General features: G+C 54.8%; 3 protein-coding genes and 1 long non-coding RNA gene across 6 annotated transcripts; 2 read left to right on the top strand and 2 right to left on the bottom strand.

Moving 5' to 3' along the window:
• The first annotated feature begins 3,006 nt into the window (after positions 1–3,006).
• Positions 3,007–7,340, top strand: C1QTNF4 (C1q and TNF related 4). Its single transcript, XM_081238565.1, has 2 exons — positions 3,007–3,276; positions 6,282–7,340. The coding sequence occupies exon 2, from the start codon at positions 6,287–6,289 to the stop codon at positions 7,265–7,267; it is 981 nt and encodes a 326-aa protein (XP_081094691.1). The 5' UTR covers positions 3,007–3,276; positions 6,282–6,286; the 3' UTR covers positions 7,268–7,340.
• A 551-nt stretch (positions 7,341–7,891) lies between these two features.
• FAM180B (family with sequence similarity 180 member B) lies at positions 7,892–10,357 on the bottom strand. Of its 3 annotated transcripts, none has more exons than XM_081238568.1 (3): positions 10,080–10,357; positions 9,179–9,249; positions 7,892–8,984 (listed from the first exon to the last, which is right to left on the bottom strand). In XM_081238568.1, the coding sequence occupies exons 1-3, from the start codon at positions 10,150–10,152 to the stop codon at positions 8,589–8,591; spliced, it is 540 nt and encodes a 179-aa protein (XP_081094694.1). In that variant the 5' UTR covers positions 10,153–10,357; the 3' UTR covers positions 7,892–8,588. The 3 variants fall into 3 exon arrangements, with proteins under 3 accessions (XP_081094694.1, XP_081094695.1, XP_081094696.1); XM_081238569.1 differs by lacking the exon at positions 10,080–10,357 and adding an exon at positions 9,670–9,759; XM_081238570.1 differs by lacking the exon at positions 9,179–9,249 and having other exon boundaries at positions 10,080–10,165.
• Positions 9,260–13,412, top strand: LOC308619596. Its single transcript, XR_014016210.1, has 3 exons — positions 9,260–9,690; positions 12,501–12,611; positions 13,278–13,412. It is a non-coding gene; the product is annotated as an uncharacterized lncRNA (long non-coding RNA).
• On the bottom strand, positions 11,913–16,725 carry NDUFS3 (NADH:ubiquinone oxidoreductase core subunit S3). The gene is made up of 7 exons (XM_081238564.1): positions 16,599–16,725; positions 16,425–16,490; positions 15,177–15,274; positions 14,698–14,847; positions 13,675–13,800; positions 13,423–13,542; positions 11,913–12,164 (listed from the first exon to the last, which is right to left on the bottom strand). The coding sequence occupies exons 1-7, from the start codon at positions 16,669–16,671 to the stop codon at positions 11,997–11,999; spliced, it is 801 nt and encodes a 266-aa protein (XP_081094690.1). The 5' UTR covers positions 16,672–16,725; the 3' UTR covers positions 11,913–11,996.
• Positions 16,726–16,754: the final 29 nt, after the last annotated feature.

The raw sequence follows: 16,754 nt of genomic DNA, 5'->3' as shown, positions 1-16,754 counted from the left end.
TTTACTCACACTCTTACCTTAGACTGGATCCCATTCCCTTACTCCTCTATCAGCACTATGTAAAATCCTCACCATCATTTTTTTTTCTTTGGCCATGCTGCGCGGCATGTGGGATCTGAGCTCCCCAACCAGGGATCGAACCCGCACCCCCTGCATGGACGCGCAGAGTCTTAACCACTGGACCGCCAGGGAAGCCCCTCCTAATAACTTCTGCTTACATCTCACTGACCAGGCCCAGCTGCTGGAGACAATGGCTACATTGCCTCTCTTCAAGCTCAAGAGCCCATTCCTCATTTTACAGATGAAAAATAAAGCCAGAGAGGATCAGAGAATTCGGGAGGCCGCAGAGCATGTGGTTAAGGACCGGGCTTTGGAGCCAGACAGACCTGGCTTTGAATCCTACCTCTGCATTAACCTCTCTATTCCTCATTTGTAAAATTGGGTTAGTGACATCTACTTCAGGGGATGTTAAGAAATTAAATAAGGAGACTTCCCTGGCAGTCTAGTGGTTAAGACTCCATGCTTCCATTGCAGGGGGACGGGTTCGATCCCTGGGAACTAAGATCCCGCATGCCTCACAGTGCGGCCAAAAATAAATTTAAAAATAAACAAACAAATAAATAGAAATTAAATAAGATAATGGGCGAAATGAAAAAGCACTTAACACAGTTAGCGTTCATTGTCTCAGTTCGGGTTCCCCCCAAAAGGCGACCCTGAGACAGATTTGGATACAAGTAGTTTATTTAGGAGGTGACCCCAGAAGCAGGGTGAGAGGGTGGGGGAGTGAGACAAGCAAGAGAGGAAAGCAAGCAAAGCATACAGGGATAAGCAAGCTTTCCCCATGGACAACTTAGGTTCCATTCTGCTGTAGTCTTTCTGAGACTGGAACAGGCCTGGGAATTGGAAATTGTCCCACTTTCAGAGGGACTGAAAGCTAGAGGATTTATCCACTAACTCTGGGCCCTCCTTGGTGGAGGGTTACTCTGGGGGCGTTAACTCCCCACTTCCAGCCTGCCCCACACTCGACGTCCAAAGCTGGGAATGCCACAGGAGAGACACAGGGAGCAAGTTCAGAAACTGTCTGCAGATGACCTCCGAGTAGGCCTGGGGGCTTGACTGGGGGCACTGGTAGCATCTGCTACACCCAGTGAAAGGAACTTGCTATGAAAATGATCACTGTGTTGTGGTAGGAGCAGACAGGAGCTACAGCCTAGCCCTAGGGCTCTTCTCTGAACCTTGCTGCCTCCTAACTTCATTCCGGTGCACCCCCAGCCTGCCCTAGATGCCCACCAGTACATGGCATCCTCCTGTTCTGTATGCCTTTGCCAGTGGCCTCCACCTTGTCCCATCCCTTGAAGCAAAAACCCTGCTGTCATCTGCCTCAGCCACCTGTCTCCAGAGAAATGAAATGAACATTTCATTTCTCTGCTGAAATGCTTTTGTGGACCCAGGGAAAGCATCAGATGGCTTTCAGCCTGAGACAGACCCCCACTGGCATTTAACTGTTCTGCCTTGAGAGTCCTGCCTTCTTCCCATTCCTCCCACTGTTGGAATCACACCTTCAAAATGCACCTTCAACATGGCAACCCCGATCTCCTTGTCCAGAAGAAGGCTTGTGGCTGCCGCGGATTGGCTTCCTGCCTTCCCCAGCCCTCCTAGGCCTCCCCCCACACCCCACCTAGGCCTTTACAGGCTGGTGAAGGAGGCAAAAGATGGTCCTGAAGGGCTAGACAGGTGCTTCACCCTCTGTCCCCAAATGCCCCCATGCCCAGGCCAAAACGCCTCCACCCATCCCTTTCTATTGAGGCACGTATCTATTCATTTTATCATTCCCTCAGCACCCTGGAGAACATTTAATGAGCTCATCATCACCGTCAACACCTTCAGGAGGACTAACCCATGTTAGATTAACTGGGGTCGTGTAAGTTTTGAGAGTTCCAGAAGGAGAGCTCCAGGGGACAGGGGATTTCACGGGGCACCAGGCTTCTCAGAAACCACACAGAGGGTCTGTGGCAGAGCCAGGACTAGAGCTCAGGCCCCCTGAGTCAGTCGGGGGTGGGGGGGTAGGCAGAGGGGTCCTGCTCTGGCAGCTGAAGAGTGGGGCTCTTCAAAAGCCATCCATTTGGTCAGCATCTACTGAGTGCCAGGCAGGTCGTCCCCTGCACAGCTGTCAGGACCGCAGCCTCCCTGGTGGTGCCAGAGCCCAGAGTGGAAGCCATGGAAGGGCCTCGGTGAGTGCTGCGGTGGGAAGACAGCTGTTCCCAGCCCTGGTGTCCTGCTGGGTCCTGCCACCGCGGCCCAGCTAGGCAGGGTGTCAGTGTCCCTCTGCAAACAGGCCCTTGGAGCCCTCCCATTGCCCTTCTCAGCCCTCTCCCTCCTTGCGGACACTGTGGAAGCAGCCTTTCTGCCAACACTCAATTCTGCCCCAAGGACTCCCCTCCTTCCTCACCCCCTCCCCGGGGGCACAGGCTGACCCTCTGATGTCTGGGGGTTTTGTCTTCCTCCTTCCTTCCTTATCAACCATAGGCATTTTCCGATTTGGAGGTGAGATGACGGTTAGGTCACTGTAAGCCCTTCCTTTACTGGCAGCATTGATCCATTTATCCTTCTCTTCCCTCAGACCCCCTCCCCCGGTGCCACTCAGCTTGGACATCTGTCCCAGCCAAACTCTCACCTTCCACTGTCCTTGCAGTCCAGAGGCTAGTCCAGTCTCTGCGCCCTGCTCCAGTCCCCTCTCCTCAAACCAGGGAGAAGGCTGGTCTGTAGAGTGCTCTGAGCCACCGCTAGTTTGGGCTCTGCCTCTGTTTCCCCATCTGCTAACTTGGATTAATGATGCCTGCTCTCCAGACCCAGAGGATGAAGCTTTAGGGAGGTCACGGAGGAGGAAGAGCCCGGTGCTCGCGCTGCCTGCGCGGGGGGCCTTCTTCGTGCGGTGCCCCTGGGCCCTGCCGCTCGGCTCCCCGGCCTCGGTGCGCCCCTCCCTCTCGCTTCCCCTCCCGCCTCTCCCCGTGCTCGGCCCTACCCCGCCTCGCCTCGCGCGGCCCCGGAGCCTCGCTCTTCAGCAGCCCTTTTTCCCTCGCTGCCCCGCCACCCCGAGCCCACCCCGGGGTCCCAGCGCCCCGCCCGCCGCCGCCGCCGCCGTCCCCGCCAGGCCCGGCCCCGCCGCAGCGCGGGCGGTCAGTGCGCAGCCCAGCGCCCGCCCGGAGCCCAGAGCCCGGAGCCCGGAGCCGGATCGCGGGCTCGGAGAGAAGCCGACCGACCGCCGCCCCCAGCCAGGTGAGAGCTGCTCTGGGGCGCAGGGAGCCAGGCTTTCTCCTTGACTGGAAGCGGGGGCCGGGGAATTGGGTCCTTTTTCCCTGAAAGGAGGACCTGGGAGCTTTTTTTCATGAAAGAGGCTCAAGGGCTTTTACTCCGAAGGGATGGATAAAAGAAGGTCTGGGGGAGAGAGGGTCTGGGGTACCGTTTTCCGAGGGTTTTGGTTTTTGGGGTTTTTTTTGTTTTTTGTTTTTTTTAATGAGAAAGGATTAATTGGCTTCGTCTGTGAAAGGGGGACTTATCTTCTTGGGAGCCTGAGGGGTTTTCAGGGTAGGTGGGGAGGGAGGTTTGGGCAGAGCTTGAGGGAGGGGGTGATTGGAATTGAGGTTTGGTAGGGAGGGGTCTCTAGAATCCCCTTAGCCTGACATGGCTGCACCTCCACCCTCGGTTCCAGGGTTCCGGGTCTGTCCAGCGCATGTGTCCTAGTTTTTTCTCTTTGAGGATGATTATTTTGAGCCTCACCTGGATGGAGCTAGGAACAGCCATTTCCTTCCCTGGAGCTGTGATGCCCACCTGACACCCGCTACCTCTGACCTGCTCCGGGAAGGGGGTTTAGGGAAGGATGGGGACCCACAGATCTGAGAAATGGGCAGTGGTGGGTGAAATGGAGGCTGGGTACTGGACACACAGGAGGACCCTCTGGCACTGGCAGGGTGCACCAGGCTTGGCAGGAAGATTACTGAGGGTCGAGTGGGCAGGTGCTCCTGGGGCAAGACCTGCTAGGAGAGCAGCAGTGTCAGGAAGAGTTGAGATGTTCCCAGAAGACAAAAACATTAAGAATATTTTTTTGGTTGGTTTTGCTTTCTTTCCCCTTCACCCTAGACCTCAAGACTCATTCCACTTCTATTTTTGCGAAAAGTGAAACTGAGGCAGATGACAGGTTGGCTGGAAATAGCTGTGTTCAGAATGGAAAGGTGGTGGAGAGGAAAGCTCACTGAATTTGGAGTCAAATAGACCTCAAGGCTTGCCTCAGTGCTCCATGAGTGGCCTTGGGCCAAAATGCTTCCCCTTTTTGGGCCTTGGATTTCTCCCCTATAAAACAGGAGAAGGCCTTCCTGTCTCGCAGGTTGGCTGTGACACCAGACGTGTCCACAGAGCTCTGTGAAAGGGATTGCACTGAATACCGTGACGTGTAATCTTCACTACTGCACATGCCCCCCCTCCCTGCCCCTGCCCTCACCAAGGGTACTGGCTAGCCCATGGGGCACCTTTGTAAGAATGAGAGAAGGTACTTCCTGTGTAAGGAGAGAATGTTCAGCTGGGCTAGGGACTTGGGGGTCTTACTATGAGAATTAGAAAAAGGCACACTTTCCCCCAGGGGCAGCAGTTCCACGCAGTTGGGCAAGTAAAATGTGGGTTGGACTCCAGCACCCACCTACCCTCAGGTGAACGTCCTTGTTGTGTGCAGCACATCACAGCTGCACCTGGCAACCCTTCTTGGCAGGTCCCTGGTGTCTCTAAGAGACACAAAGATACACACACTCCCCGGGCATTTCCCAGAGGCCCACGGCCTAGGCTGTTACCAGCTCATTTTCTTTTCTGCTTTGCCTCCACTTCAGGCCCTCAGGGTATTCAATCCCCAAAGCCTATGCCCTACTAGGAAGCATTATGTAATCCTACCCTTGGAGAGTTAGCCCTCTGAGTTAAGTAGTGCCTTTACCAAGTTTCCAAGGGTAGGAATTACTGAACCCTAACCCCTTATGTCAAGAACTTGATCTTCAACTATACTCCAATATAAAATTTAAAATTTAATTAAAAAAAGAACTTGATCAGATTGATTTTCTCAAAATATTGATTGCACTGCCATCCAACGAAGGTGTTCACACCTGCCTTCTCAGAGTATCCTCACAGTAAGCTTGTGAGGCAGGTCTCCTCCCCAATTACACAGAGGGAGCCACGCCCAGAGAAATTAAGGAACTTGCCTAAGGTTTCACAGCGTGTAACGGGTAGAGCCGGGACCTGGGCCCAGGTTTAGCTGTCAGTCCTCTCCACTCCACCACTACTACTGAGGAACCAAGCTGCTGACCTCACAGACTTGCCAAAGCCGTGCTGGAATTGTTGCTCTCCCACTGTATCCCCAGCAGCCCCTGGCTCTCTCTTTCCCCTCAGTGACCAGCCCACAAGCCCAGAGGAAGGAGTCTCTTTCTCTTACACTGATTTTACAGGGGGAGGGAACTACCTCAAAGCCCATCTGTTCTGGCCTCTTTAGTGCAAGAAGGGCCCCTGGAGAGTCCAGAGGTCCAGTGTGGGAGCTGACCCTTGACTGGGTCAGAGGCCAGGAAATGGGTCAGGGAGCGGCTATTTCCTTTCCGGCCAAAATGGGGGCTTAACCAGCAGCCATCATGGAGGATATCAGTATAGAGAGCCAGTGCCTGAGAGAGGGGCAGGCTAAGTAAGGACCATAGAATAGACACAGGAAAATGCAGCAAATCGGAGGCTGAAGGAAACTCAGAGACCCCCTGACCACCTTCTGCGTTTCCAGGGCCCCTGGGTGTCAAGGAGGAGGGGATGTGTAAGCCCAGCAGACAGGGCTATAGGACCCTCTGACCAGAGCATTTCTGCTTGCATCTATGGTATATGTCTGTGAGCTTTCACTTGAAAAAGGAGTTCGGTGGTTACAAAAAAAGAAGAGAGGAAAAAAAAAAAAAACTGGCCTAATCTAATGGTCCCCAAAGTGTGGTCCCTAGACTAGCAGCATCTCTGCATTACCTGGGAACTTGTTAGAAATGCAAATTCTCGGGCCTCATACTAGATGAGGTGGAGGTGGGAGCCAACAATGTGTGTTTTAACAGGGTCTCCAGGTGACACTGAGGCCCCATGAAGTTTTAAGAACCACTGACCTAGTCCAAGTGTGTAGGAAACTAGGAGTCCTAGTTGTGGGTCAAGGGCGGGTCTGTGAAGGGAACCCGTCTCCAGGCCGCCCCTGCCCAACCCTTGTCTCCTTCCCTTCGTGCCTCCCCTCCCAGGCGCCATGCTGCCTCTCCTGCTGGGCATGCTGGGCCCGGCCGCCTGCTGGGCCCTGGGCCCGGCTCCGGCTCCGGGCTCAACAGAGCTGCGCTCGGCCTTCTCGGCAGCACGCACCACCCCCCTGGAGGGCACGTCGGAGATGGCGGTGACCTTCGACAAGGTGTACGTGAACATCGGGGGCGACTTCGACGCGGCCACAGGTCAGTTCCGCTGCCGCGTGCCCGGCGCCTACTTCTTCTCCTTCACGGCTGGCAAGGCCCCGCACAAGAGCCTGTCGGTGATGCTGGTGCGCAACCGCGACGAGGTGCAGGCACTGGCCTTCGACGAGCAGCGGCGAACCGCCGCGCGGCACGCTGCCAGCCAGAGCGCCATGCTGCAGCTCGACTACGGCGACACGGTGTGGCTGCGGCTGCACGGCGCCCAGCAGTACGCGCTCGGGACACCGGGCGCCACCTTCAGCGGCTACCTGGTGTACGCCGACGCCGACGCGCCTGCGCGCGGGCCGCCCGCGCCCCCGGAGCCGCGCTCGGCGTTCTCGGCGGCGCGCACGCGCAGCCTGGTGGGCTCGGACGCGGGCCCGGGGCCGCGGCACCGGCCCCTAACCTTCGACACTGAGCTCGTCAACATCGGCGGCGACTTCGACGCGGCGGCTGGCGTGTTCCGCTGCCGCCTGCCCGGCGCCTACTTCTTCTCCTTCACGCTGGGCAAGCTGCCGCGCAAGACGCTGTCGGTGAAGCTGATGAAGAACCGCGACGAGGTGCAGGCCATGATTTACGACGACGGCGCGTCGCGGCGTCGCGAGATGCAGAGCCAGAGCGTGATGCTGGCGCTGCGGCGCGGCGACGCCGTCTGGTTGCTCAGCCACGACCACGACGGCTACGGCGCCTACAGCAACCACGGCAAGTACATCACCTTCTCCGGCTTCCTGGTGTACCCCGACCTTATCCCCGCCGGCCCGCCCGGCCTCCGGCCTCCGGAGCTCTGAGCCACGACCCGGAGAGGAGCCCCGGGCGGCCCGGGGCGTGCATGCCAAGCCGGGACTTCGGCCCGAATGTCCCGCCGGCGCGAGCATGACGGCCCGCCCAGCGTGGCTGGACTCTGCGAATAAAGTGGGCCTGCGCCGGCGCCTGTCTGCCAGGGTTCTGCGCTTTGTCTTGACTGCGACGCTTTTGTCTCGGGTGGGGCGGGAGGGACTGACTACAGCTGGCCCCGGGTGGGGGTCGGAGGGCAGAGGGCAGCATTCAGTCAGGCCTTGGGAGGGCGAGGAGGTGGGAATTTGATTGAACCCGAGTTGCCTAACCCCGTTGTGGGCCTCCCCTTCATGTCCCTTTCCAGTCAGTCCCTGTAATTCCTCCCCGTTGACCTACGACGTTACTTTTAGGGCCCATCTGGTCATTTTTTGTGACAAGGGACTTCACCCCGCTGCCTCACTGGGGCTACGGGATTGAAGGAAACGGTACATTCCTTTTCCCAGTAGGGCGTGCGCATGGGACGAGCAGCTGATATCTGGTTGCCCTGATTCCTGCCCTCCCGGGATGGGGAGGGTGGTTTGCCCAAGGCACGAGTTAAACAGCTTACTCTGACACACAAGGACACAGGGCTGCAGGAGGCTAGAACAGAACATTTTATGGGATGAGCTACACAGGATCAGGACTACACCAGCCAGCCTCAGTCCCCTTCCAGCCTTACTCCCTCCTCTGAGCCTTGTCGATATGGGCCAAAAAACACTTCTCACTTCCCTGCCCCGCAGAAGATAATGTTCCTCCACCGCCTCCCTCCATTCCTCCAACAGACTGACCTAAAGGTGTCCAGTCTATTCTCCTAGCCCACACGGGGTACTTGGAGGCTTAGGGACCCCCAGAACCTTGGCTAGGTTTAAAAGAGGTATCTACATTAGGACTGGGCACTGAGCACTTAGGAGTTTCCTGTAGATTCTGCCTCTCATGGGACTGCCAGGGTAGGAGTTGGAGGGTCTGACCTGGCCTTACTTGGGAGCTTCCCTTTCAGCATCTCTTAAACACACTTCTCAACCCTGACCCCTACACCCCCCGCCCCCCGCCTCACTCACACTGCCTGCAAGTCCTGCCCTTAGGTCTGTGCCTGCTGCATGGGACCCAGAGCCTGGGCCCAGGGAAGAAGATGGGGGAGGGGTAAGCTGGGGTCCGGGGTACAAGCCGAGCCCAGAGGCCCGAACACAGTGGGAAGAACCAGGTGCCAGATGGAGGCCCCTGGCCAAGATGGGTCTGGCTCAGGTAGGGGGCGGGGTGGAGGGGGCTGGGGTGGGAATGACAGGCAGAAGGGGAGGGTTAGGGGAAGGGGTCAAGGGTAGAGGCCAAGGGCCCCAGAGAAGGGGGCTGGCCCTGGGGGCAGAAGCCCTTGCACAGGTCCCAGAGTGTTTCCTGTGCCAGGAGGGTGAAGACCTGGGCCCAGCGACCTCTCTCCTCAGCCTCACTAGCCACAGGGAGCCGGTAGACACAGGACAGGCCTGTGAGGAGCAGATGTTGAAAGTCCCAAGGGCTAAGAGGGGGTCCCTTCCGCAGGTCCTGGAACTGCTGCAGCCGCTGCTCAGCACCCTCCAAGTCACTGGGCACATGGTGCTGCAGGAGGAGACTGAGCCGGCGGCCTGGACGCGTGGATGCCAGTTCCTCGTCCTGGATGTGCAGCTGCCCCATGATATCCAGCTCCAGCCCAGACCAGAGCAGCTGCAAGGGGAGCCATGTAAGGGGTGGGCTGGGGCCTAGGGAGCGGGGCCGGGGGGGCATAAGCAGGCAGTAGGACCCATGCTGGGTTGGCTCCCCTCCCCCAGCAGCCCCAGCTTGAGGCATCCCCCTTCCCAACCCTGAGCTTAGGGACATCTGGACACTCCCACCCCCATGTCCCAGGCTGGAGGAAAGACCTCAAACATCACTTCCGGGGCCTCTGGCTCCTGCAGGCCACCTCCCACGTTGGTGCTGTCCATGGGCTGCCCTGGGGCAGCAGAGAGGAGTCAGGGCCCTGCCAAGCTCCACCCTGAACACCCCAGCCTCCCAGGAATCCCCTCAAGCTGCCTGGTAGGGGTGCCTAGAGGTTCTTCTATCTACAAAAGAACAGGAATGCCATCCCATGTCCACCTCCCCCTACACACATATGCACATTGACATTCACTCTCTCATTCACAAGGCATAGGCCTTGTGATCCCAAAAGCATCATCCCAAACCCAGATACTGTCTTGGCAAATGTCCGGAACTCCTCCTTGAACTTCTACAGTTCACTTGTCCAAGAGCTCCATGCCAACGGGTCACAAGACACTTCACTTCCCATTTCCCCTCCCTATAATCATCTAGGGAGTGTGACCTAAAACAGTGCCAGTGACCCTCCCCAAAGTTCGAGGACCCCGTTGAGAAGAACCTGTTTCTTTCCTGCTCCTCGGTAAGTGACCGTGTGCGAGGCAGGGAGGCCAGGCAAGGCAGGATGTCTGTTGCAGCTTCCTTCACCCCTCTTCTGGGGTGCAGCCTAACCCTTGGAATGATTGTCCTAAGCCCAGAGCAGGTTAAGAGGTCCTCCTTTGCACACCAGCCAGAATAAGCCCCAGGCCCATTGAGAGCACCTAGGGCTGTCTCCCCTCACTTCACCCGGACCTTTCTGGTTCTGGGTGGGGCCCACACCTTTCCCTCCCCCACCCCACAGCACAGGTCAGCCTGCTACCCATCATGCTCTCAGTTCCTAAGCCCTGCTAGGCTCAGATAGGACCAAGTGTAACTGCTGTCAGCCAGCAGCCTTCCTTGGCTCCTGTCCACCCCACCCTAAGGCCCCGGTACCTGTACGGTGCTGGGTTGTAGTCACCCCAGGGAGGAAGCAAATGGCTACCATTAACCAAGCCAGGAACTGCATCGTTCCAGCCGTGGCGCACCACGTCCTCTGAGTCTTATTCTCCCCGGCTGCTCTCTGCACCTCTGTCCGCCTGCCACACACCAGGGCTCCAACTTTCCACTGCAGGCTCTAGCCGTTCCCTGCTTTGTGTGTCATTCTTCCGTGCTTAACGGAAGGGAGGGGCTGGCTCTGGCTTCCTAGGGGCCCTCTCCACCCCACAGAAATGTGGAATCTGTGGTTGCTGGCAGTAAGAGCCTGGCTCCTGGCTTGTCGGGCCCTTAGCCTATTCCTGCCCAGATGGGCGGGATGCTTAGTTAATAGGAAGAAGGTGTTTGGTAGCAAACAGCTGTGACTTAGCCCTCCCAAAAGGTAGGCGAGAGGGGGGCTTCCCTGGTGGCGCAGCGGTTAAGAATCCGCCTGCCCATGCTGGGGACACAGGTTTGGGCCCTGGTCTGGGAAGATCCCACATGCTGCGGAGCAACTAAGCCCGTGCACCACAACTACTGAGCCCACATGCCACAACTACTGAAGCCCGCACGCCTAGAGCCCGTGCTCCGCAACAAGAGAAGCCACTGCAATAAGCCCGCGCACTGCAACAAAGAGTAGCCCCCGCTCGCCGCAACTAGAGAAGGCCCGCGCGCAGCAACGAAAACCCAACACAGCCAAAAATAAATTTTTTTTTTAAATTAAAAAGATAAAAAGGTAGGCAAGAGCCCAGGCAGTTACACTACTATCTGTCATCACCCCCAAAACATTCTGCAGCTGAGTCCAGCCCCTGACACCCAGTCCAGCCCAGCCCAGTCCGGCCCAGCCTCCTGGGAGCCCCTCAGTAGCCAAGAGCAACAGCTGCAAAGCCTGGTCTTCCAACTGCCTGGTGTGCTGGCTGAGCGGCCCACTGACAGGCAGAGAAACACTTCCACCTCAGGCATGCAGCCAGGGGCTGAACAGACTGCACACTGGCCGGGTGCAGAGTGCTGCTTCCTGGCAGACAGATCTGCAGCTCCTGATTGTCTTGCCCCAGACTGGGACCCCCTTTGCTTGCTTACGGCATTCTCAGCTCAGGCCAGAGTGCAGGAAGATTCCCTCAGCCCAAGCATGATGGGCTGTCAGCTTGCAGGGAGCAGGACACAGGGTTCAAAATGAGCTGAAGCTCTTCTTGGCTCTGACTGTTGGCCCATGGAACCCTGTGATTGTTTGCACAGGATGAGGATGAGGGTGGGTGGAGGTTGCCCTATTTCCACCCAGGCCCCTGGATCCATCAGCTGCCACCAGACAGTATGCTGTGACAAGGGGCTTTCTCCAGCAGTTAAGACCCCTCCAATTCTCAGGAGAGGCCCCGCCACACCCATCCTGAGCCCTGTGGATTGTGAGAACTTTCAATTTCAGCTCCAGAATCTCTCTCTCAGAAGTATATCCAGGCCTGCCGGTCACCGCGTCTGCAACTGCACTATTTAGTCCCATTAAAATAGACTCCCTGTTTGGAAGAGTCTAAGGGAGTTGGCAAAACCCCTGCCTGCACCTCCCCGCTCTCCTGAGTCAAAAGCCTCACTTCTCATGAAAAGCACACAGGAAGGGCTTCCCTGGTGGCGCAGTGGTTGAGGGTCTGCCTGCCGATGCAGGGGACATGGGTTCGTGCCCCGGTCTGGGAAGATCCCACATGCCGCGGAGTGGCTGGGCCCATGAGCCATGGCCGCTGAGCCTGAGCATCCAGAGCCTGTGCTCCGCAACGGGAGAGGCCACAACAGTGAAAGGCCCGCGTTTCGCAAAAAGCACACAGGAAGTGGTGAATCTAAGTAGGATTTTATTTACAGGGACACTCAATGATAGATATGGCGCTTTCTAGGATACACATGCCTTCCCTGAAACTACTTGGTTTCGGGGTTCTTGTCTCCAGCTTCAAGCCTGAGACTCTCAGGGGGCTGGCGATAGGCAGGGAAAGTCTCCCAGGGGCTGTTCAGGTCAAACTTGCGGAACTCTTGGGCCAACTCCACCGGCTCGGCCACCACCCGCTTCACCTCATCGTCATAGCGTAACTGCAGAAGAGAAAGGCAGGCTTGAGCACTGAGGAAGACCTTGCTACAGCCACTAGAGGCCCACTTTCCCAAAGCCTTCCTCAGCCCCTTTACTTCTCTGTCCTTGACTTCTGTCCCAGCCTCTGTAAGTCTCCATCCTCATCTGTGTTACCCATCAGATCACAACCCAAACAGTCTAAAACGGCCTCTATCTCATGCCCTGCCATCACCCAGGCAGGCCCCCCTGCCCACCATCCCCACATCATGAGGTCTGAGCTCCTTTTCCATCAGAACTGACTTTGCTCACCCATCCACACACACTTTTTTTTTTTTTTTGCTGCACTGTGTGGCTTGCAGGATCTTAGTTCCCCAACCAGGGAATGAACGTGGGCCTGTGGCAGTGAAAGCGTGGAGTCCTAACCACTGGACCGCCAGGGAATTCCCTCAACACACTCTTATAAATTGACGGTAAGCATTTGCCCATGATGAGGGAGCAAGTCAGTGGCTGGAAACAATAAACCTAAGCTGGCAAGCACTCAAGTTCAGGCCCTGTGGCCTTGGCCTTATCACTGCCAAGATGCAAGGCAATAAATGTGGCATGGCTTTTCTTGTTATTGGACGATCAGTTGGATAAGGTAAAGACAACTGGGTGCTGGGAATGGGACCATGCTAAACACTAAGAAAACAGGAGCATTTGGGTATGAAGTGATGGGCTGGATTGCCACTATCCCAACATTTCTAAAAAGTTTCTTTGCTACAAAATCACGTGTGTGTGTATACAATAAACCATCTTCCTGCTAATAACCTGCAACATGTTGCAATGGTAAAGTAAAGCACTGAAATTCTTTATAAGGCTCTTACAGGCAATTGTTACTGGTCTTGCCTCTGGCCATTCTCAAGGGCTGAACATGTAGTGTCTTGCCTTCTCAGACATCCAGGGCAGGGTGAAAAGATACTCCAATTTCAGATCTTGGTGACAAACTGTGTCCTCAAGTCTGCCTTGGTCATTAAAATGACCATTAAAATATGGCTAACATCAACTGAACATTTACAATACTCCCCTTTTAAACATACATCAATTCGTTTTCTGCAAATCTACTATTGTTAAGTACTATTATTGTTCCTATTTTGCAGATGAGAAAACTGTGTCAGAGTGGAGCTAGGATGGAATCCAGTACTGATGCTCTTAAGCCACCACAATCCAATGGCCATAATTCCTGAGCAGGATCTCTACCAGGTCCTCCCTGCCCAAACTGCTGCCCAGTTCCAAGGCTCCTACCTCAACATAGCCAGACAGGGGGAAATCTTTCCGGAAAGGATGTCCCTCAAAACCATAGTCTGTTAGGATCCTTCTTAGGTCAGGGTGGTTAGCAAAGAAGACTCCAAACATGTCCCAAATCTAGAAAAAAGAGGCACTCAGGCAACCAGCCATCACAGCCAACACAGGGTGAGGGGCTGCACTGTATCCAGTAATTTCAATCAGTTCTGCAACTCCGGCCCAGAGGTGGGTCCACCACGTCCAGTAACTCACCTCCCTCTCATACCAGTTGGCTGCCTTGTACACAGACACAGAAGACTCAATGGGTGTCAGCTCATCTGTATAGGTCTTCACACGGATCCGGGAGTTGAAACGCAGAGAGAGCAAGTTGTAAACAATCTAGGGAGAATGGAGGGAGCTGGAGGACCAAGAGGACCACAGGCTGAGGGGTCTGGGACCGAAGTCCCCGAGTGGGAGCATAATAATGAGGATACAGGGTGGGTTAAAGTCCCACCCCGTGAACCTGCCTTCTGTCCCGAAGTTCAAAACCTCAAGATGCTCTTTAACTCGCAACGACTTCCAAAGGCCTAAGCCACACTATAGCTCAGCCTGTCAGGATGCTTGTCTTTGCTCATGCGACTGGATGCCTGCCGACCTGCCCTCCCTCACTGGCCTAATTCCTGGTCTCCTAGTTATCCATTAAGATTCAGCACAAACTCTCTCTCTCCCTTCATAAAAGCCTTCTAGACAGGGCTAAGTGCCTCTCCTGTGTTCTTGTAACATCCCATGAATTATATTATTACAGTAAACTGTTTTATGTGTCCTTCTTCCTCATTAGAGTGTGGGGGACTCCTGGAGGGCAGATATTGGGTGTTATTTCTCTCTCAATCCCAGGATCTGGCAAAAAGTAGATGACCATACTAACAATAACAATAGCTATATGTATTGAGAACTTATTGTGTGCTACAGGCTACCCGTACTATCTCATTTAATCCTCACAACCACCCTATCAGCTAGGATGGTTTTATGCTTTTTTTGTACTTACTTTGCACATAAGAAAACTGAAGCCAGAAAAATCAAACAAAATGTCTGAAGCCACACAGCCTACTAATGGCAAAGCTACAATTCAAACTCAAGGTCTGCCTGATTCCGAGGCCCTGGTTTAACTGCTGTGTTGTATTGTTTGACCTGAACAGAAACTAAGGAGGCTATGGTTCCCAAAAGTAGCTATCACCCTAAAACTGTTCTGTCCCCTTTCCCTCCTTTACTCTCCAAACCTCAAATCTCCTGACTGACCTCAAAACGGTTCTGCCGGGTGGGGATATCCACCGCTGTCAAGTCAGCCAAGGATTTGAATTGTGCATTGGTGTGATCCCTGAGGAAAGTCAGCACTGGGATGACTCCATCAGGATGGATACAGATCTCTAACTCATTGAAGCAGGACACCTGCAGACACGGAACAGGAGAGGAGAAGGAACAAAGCTACAAAGGGAGCAGCTAACTTCAGCTGGAGTCTCCTGGTTTAAGGCAGAGAAAAAAGACCGAGTTGGGATGGAGGAGTCTGTGGTTTGATTCCAGGCCGCCCACTTTCACATGCCCTGAGAACACAGTTCTTTCTTTTACTGTTTTTTGTTTTTGGCCATGCCACGTGGCATGTGGGATCTTAGTTCCCCAACCAGGGATCGAAAGTGCGGAGTCCCAACCACTGGACCGACAAGGAAGTCTCAACATGGTTCTTTCTTGACCCAAACCCGAACAACAGTAGTGAATATTACCTGAACTTGTTGGACATACTTGGGCAGGATTTCAGCCACATACTCTCCAAAAGCTGAGAGCTGCTTGTGGGCCACATCATTCTGTGGTCTGACAGTGGCTGGAAAGAGAAGGCATATTTAAGAAAGGAAAGTAGAAGGCAGCAGCCAGCCCTGCATTCAGTCTCTTGAGCTTGTAAGGGGTGCTGTTTCCCAGTCAGGACTCCCTACAGAACCTTGAGGAAGGTGAAGTGGAAGCTTCCTCTTCCATGGAACAGGAAGTGATGAAAACATAGGGAAAATGCCACCTACACAGTCCACAAAGACTCACCTTATTACTGCAGCTGGGTTGTTTTGACTCTTCTCAAAACTACTCCACGGTTCTTCCTTCACAATGCCTGCATTTCTGCTAAAGCAGCATTATGTCTCAGCTCTCTTACCACACTAGAAGCTCTTTAAGCATGAGGACCAGAACTTTTGCTTCTCTTTATCTCCTTAGCATCTGGCTCATAGCAGGTTCTCCAGCTAAGAACTTCAGGGCTGAAGAGCCATCACAGATTATGTAGTTGAAACCTTTTTTTTTTTTTTTTGGACATAGATGAGGAAACTGAGGCCCAGAAAGGGGGAAATGTCAGGTTTCCTGACTCCCACTTGTATTATGTTGACTGTAACTTATCTCCGTACCCTCATTCGTACAACACTAAATCACTGGGGAACCACACATCATAGGCTGCAGAGTAACCGTTAAGTTTTCTCTGCTTTTGGCAGCAGGCAGGCCTACTTTGTCACTTACTAGTGCTGTGATCCTGGGCAAGTTACTCCTCTGGACTATTTCCTGCTCTACAGTAGAAGAGCATAATACTGTCTACCTCATAAGATTGTTGTGAAGACTATAATCATTCATTAATCGCTTAGCAAGGTGCCTGGCACACAATAAGCATTCAAGTAACGTGGGCTACTATTATAACAAGACTCAGAGGCCCACAGTTTATGTTTCCTGCTTTCAAACAGCTGACAGTTTAATCAGAGAAAAAGGGAATCATGGAAATGGACAAGGGGCAACAGGACCATAACAGAGAGGCCTAAGGGCACAGGGAGGGCCCGATTCTGCCTGCAGAGTGAGGACCATTGGAGTCAGCTCTCTAAGGACAAACAGAGACTTGCCAGGAAACGCAGGGGAGGGCAGCCCAGGACAGGGGCAAACATCTGACAAAGGGAATGAACGGGGCCCCGCCTGTAGTCCCGAGAAGGGCCGGACCCGCACATACTCACGGCGCGTGTCTGCCGCAACGCTTTCCCTCCTCACCGGCAGCAACAGCACCAAGGGTCTCCAGGCCACTGCATGGGAAGATAGACACCGAAGCGCAGGGTGAGGCCTGAGGAACTCCCTGCGCTGGGCGTGTAGCCGTTCCTGCCCCGGGCCTCAGCCGGCTGTCCACTCCTCACCTCTGGCCAACTTAGCGGACCCCACGAGCCCCAGCCAACACCCCCGAGCCGCTGCCGCCGCCGCCGCCGCCATGTTCCCCGGATGCACTCCAGGTAGCCGAGGGCAGACCTATAGGACACGGAGCCCCAAGGGCACGGACCGGAAACGGAAGTGTA

Source organism: Mesoplodon bidens (assembly GCF_964165515.1).
Source record: "Mesoplodon bidens genome assembly, chromosome: 7".
Lineage (NCBI taxonomy): Eukaryota > Metazoa > Chordata > Mammalia > Artiodactyla > Ziphiidae > Mesoplodon > Mesoplodon bidens.
Note: the sequence above shows the minus strand (reverse complement) of the source record. Positions and strands in the feature narration are given on the sequence as shown.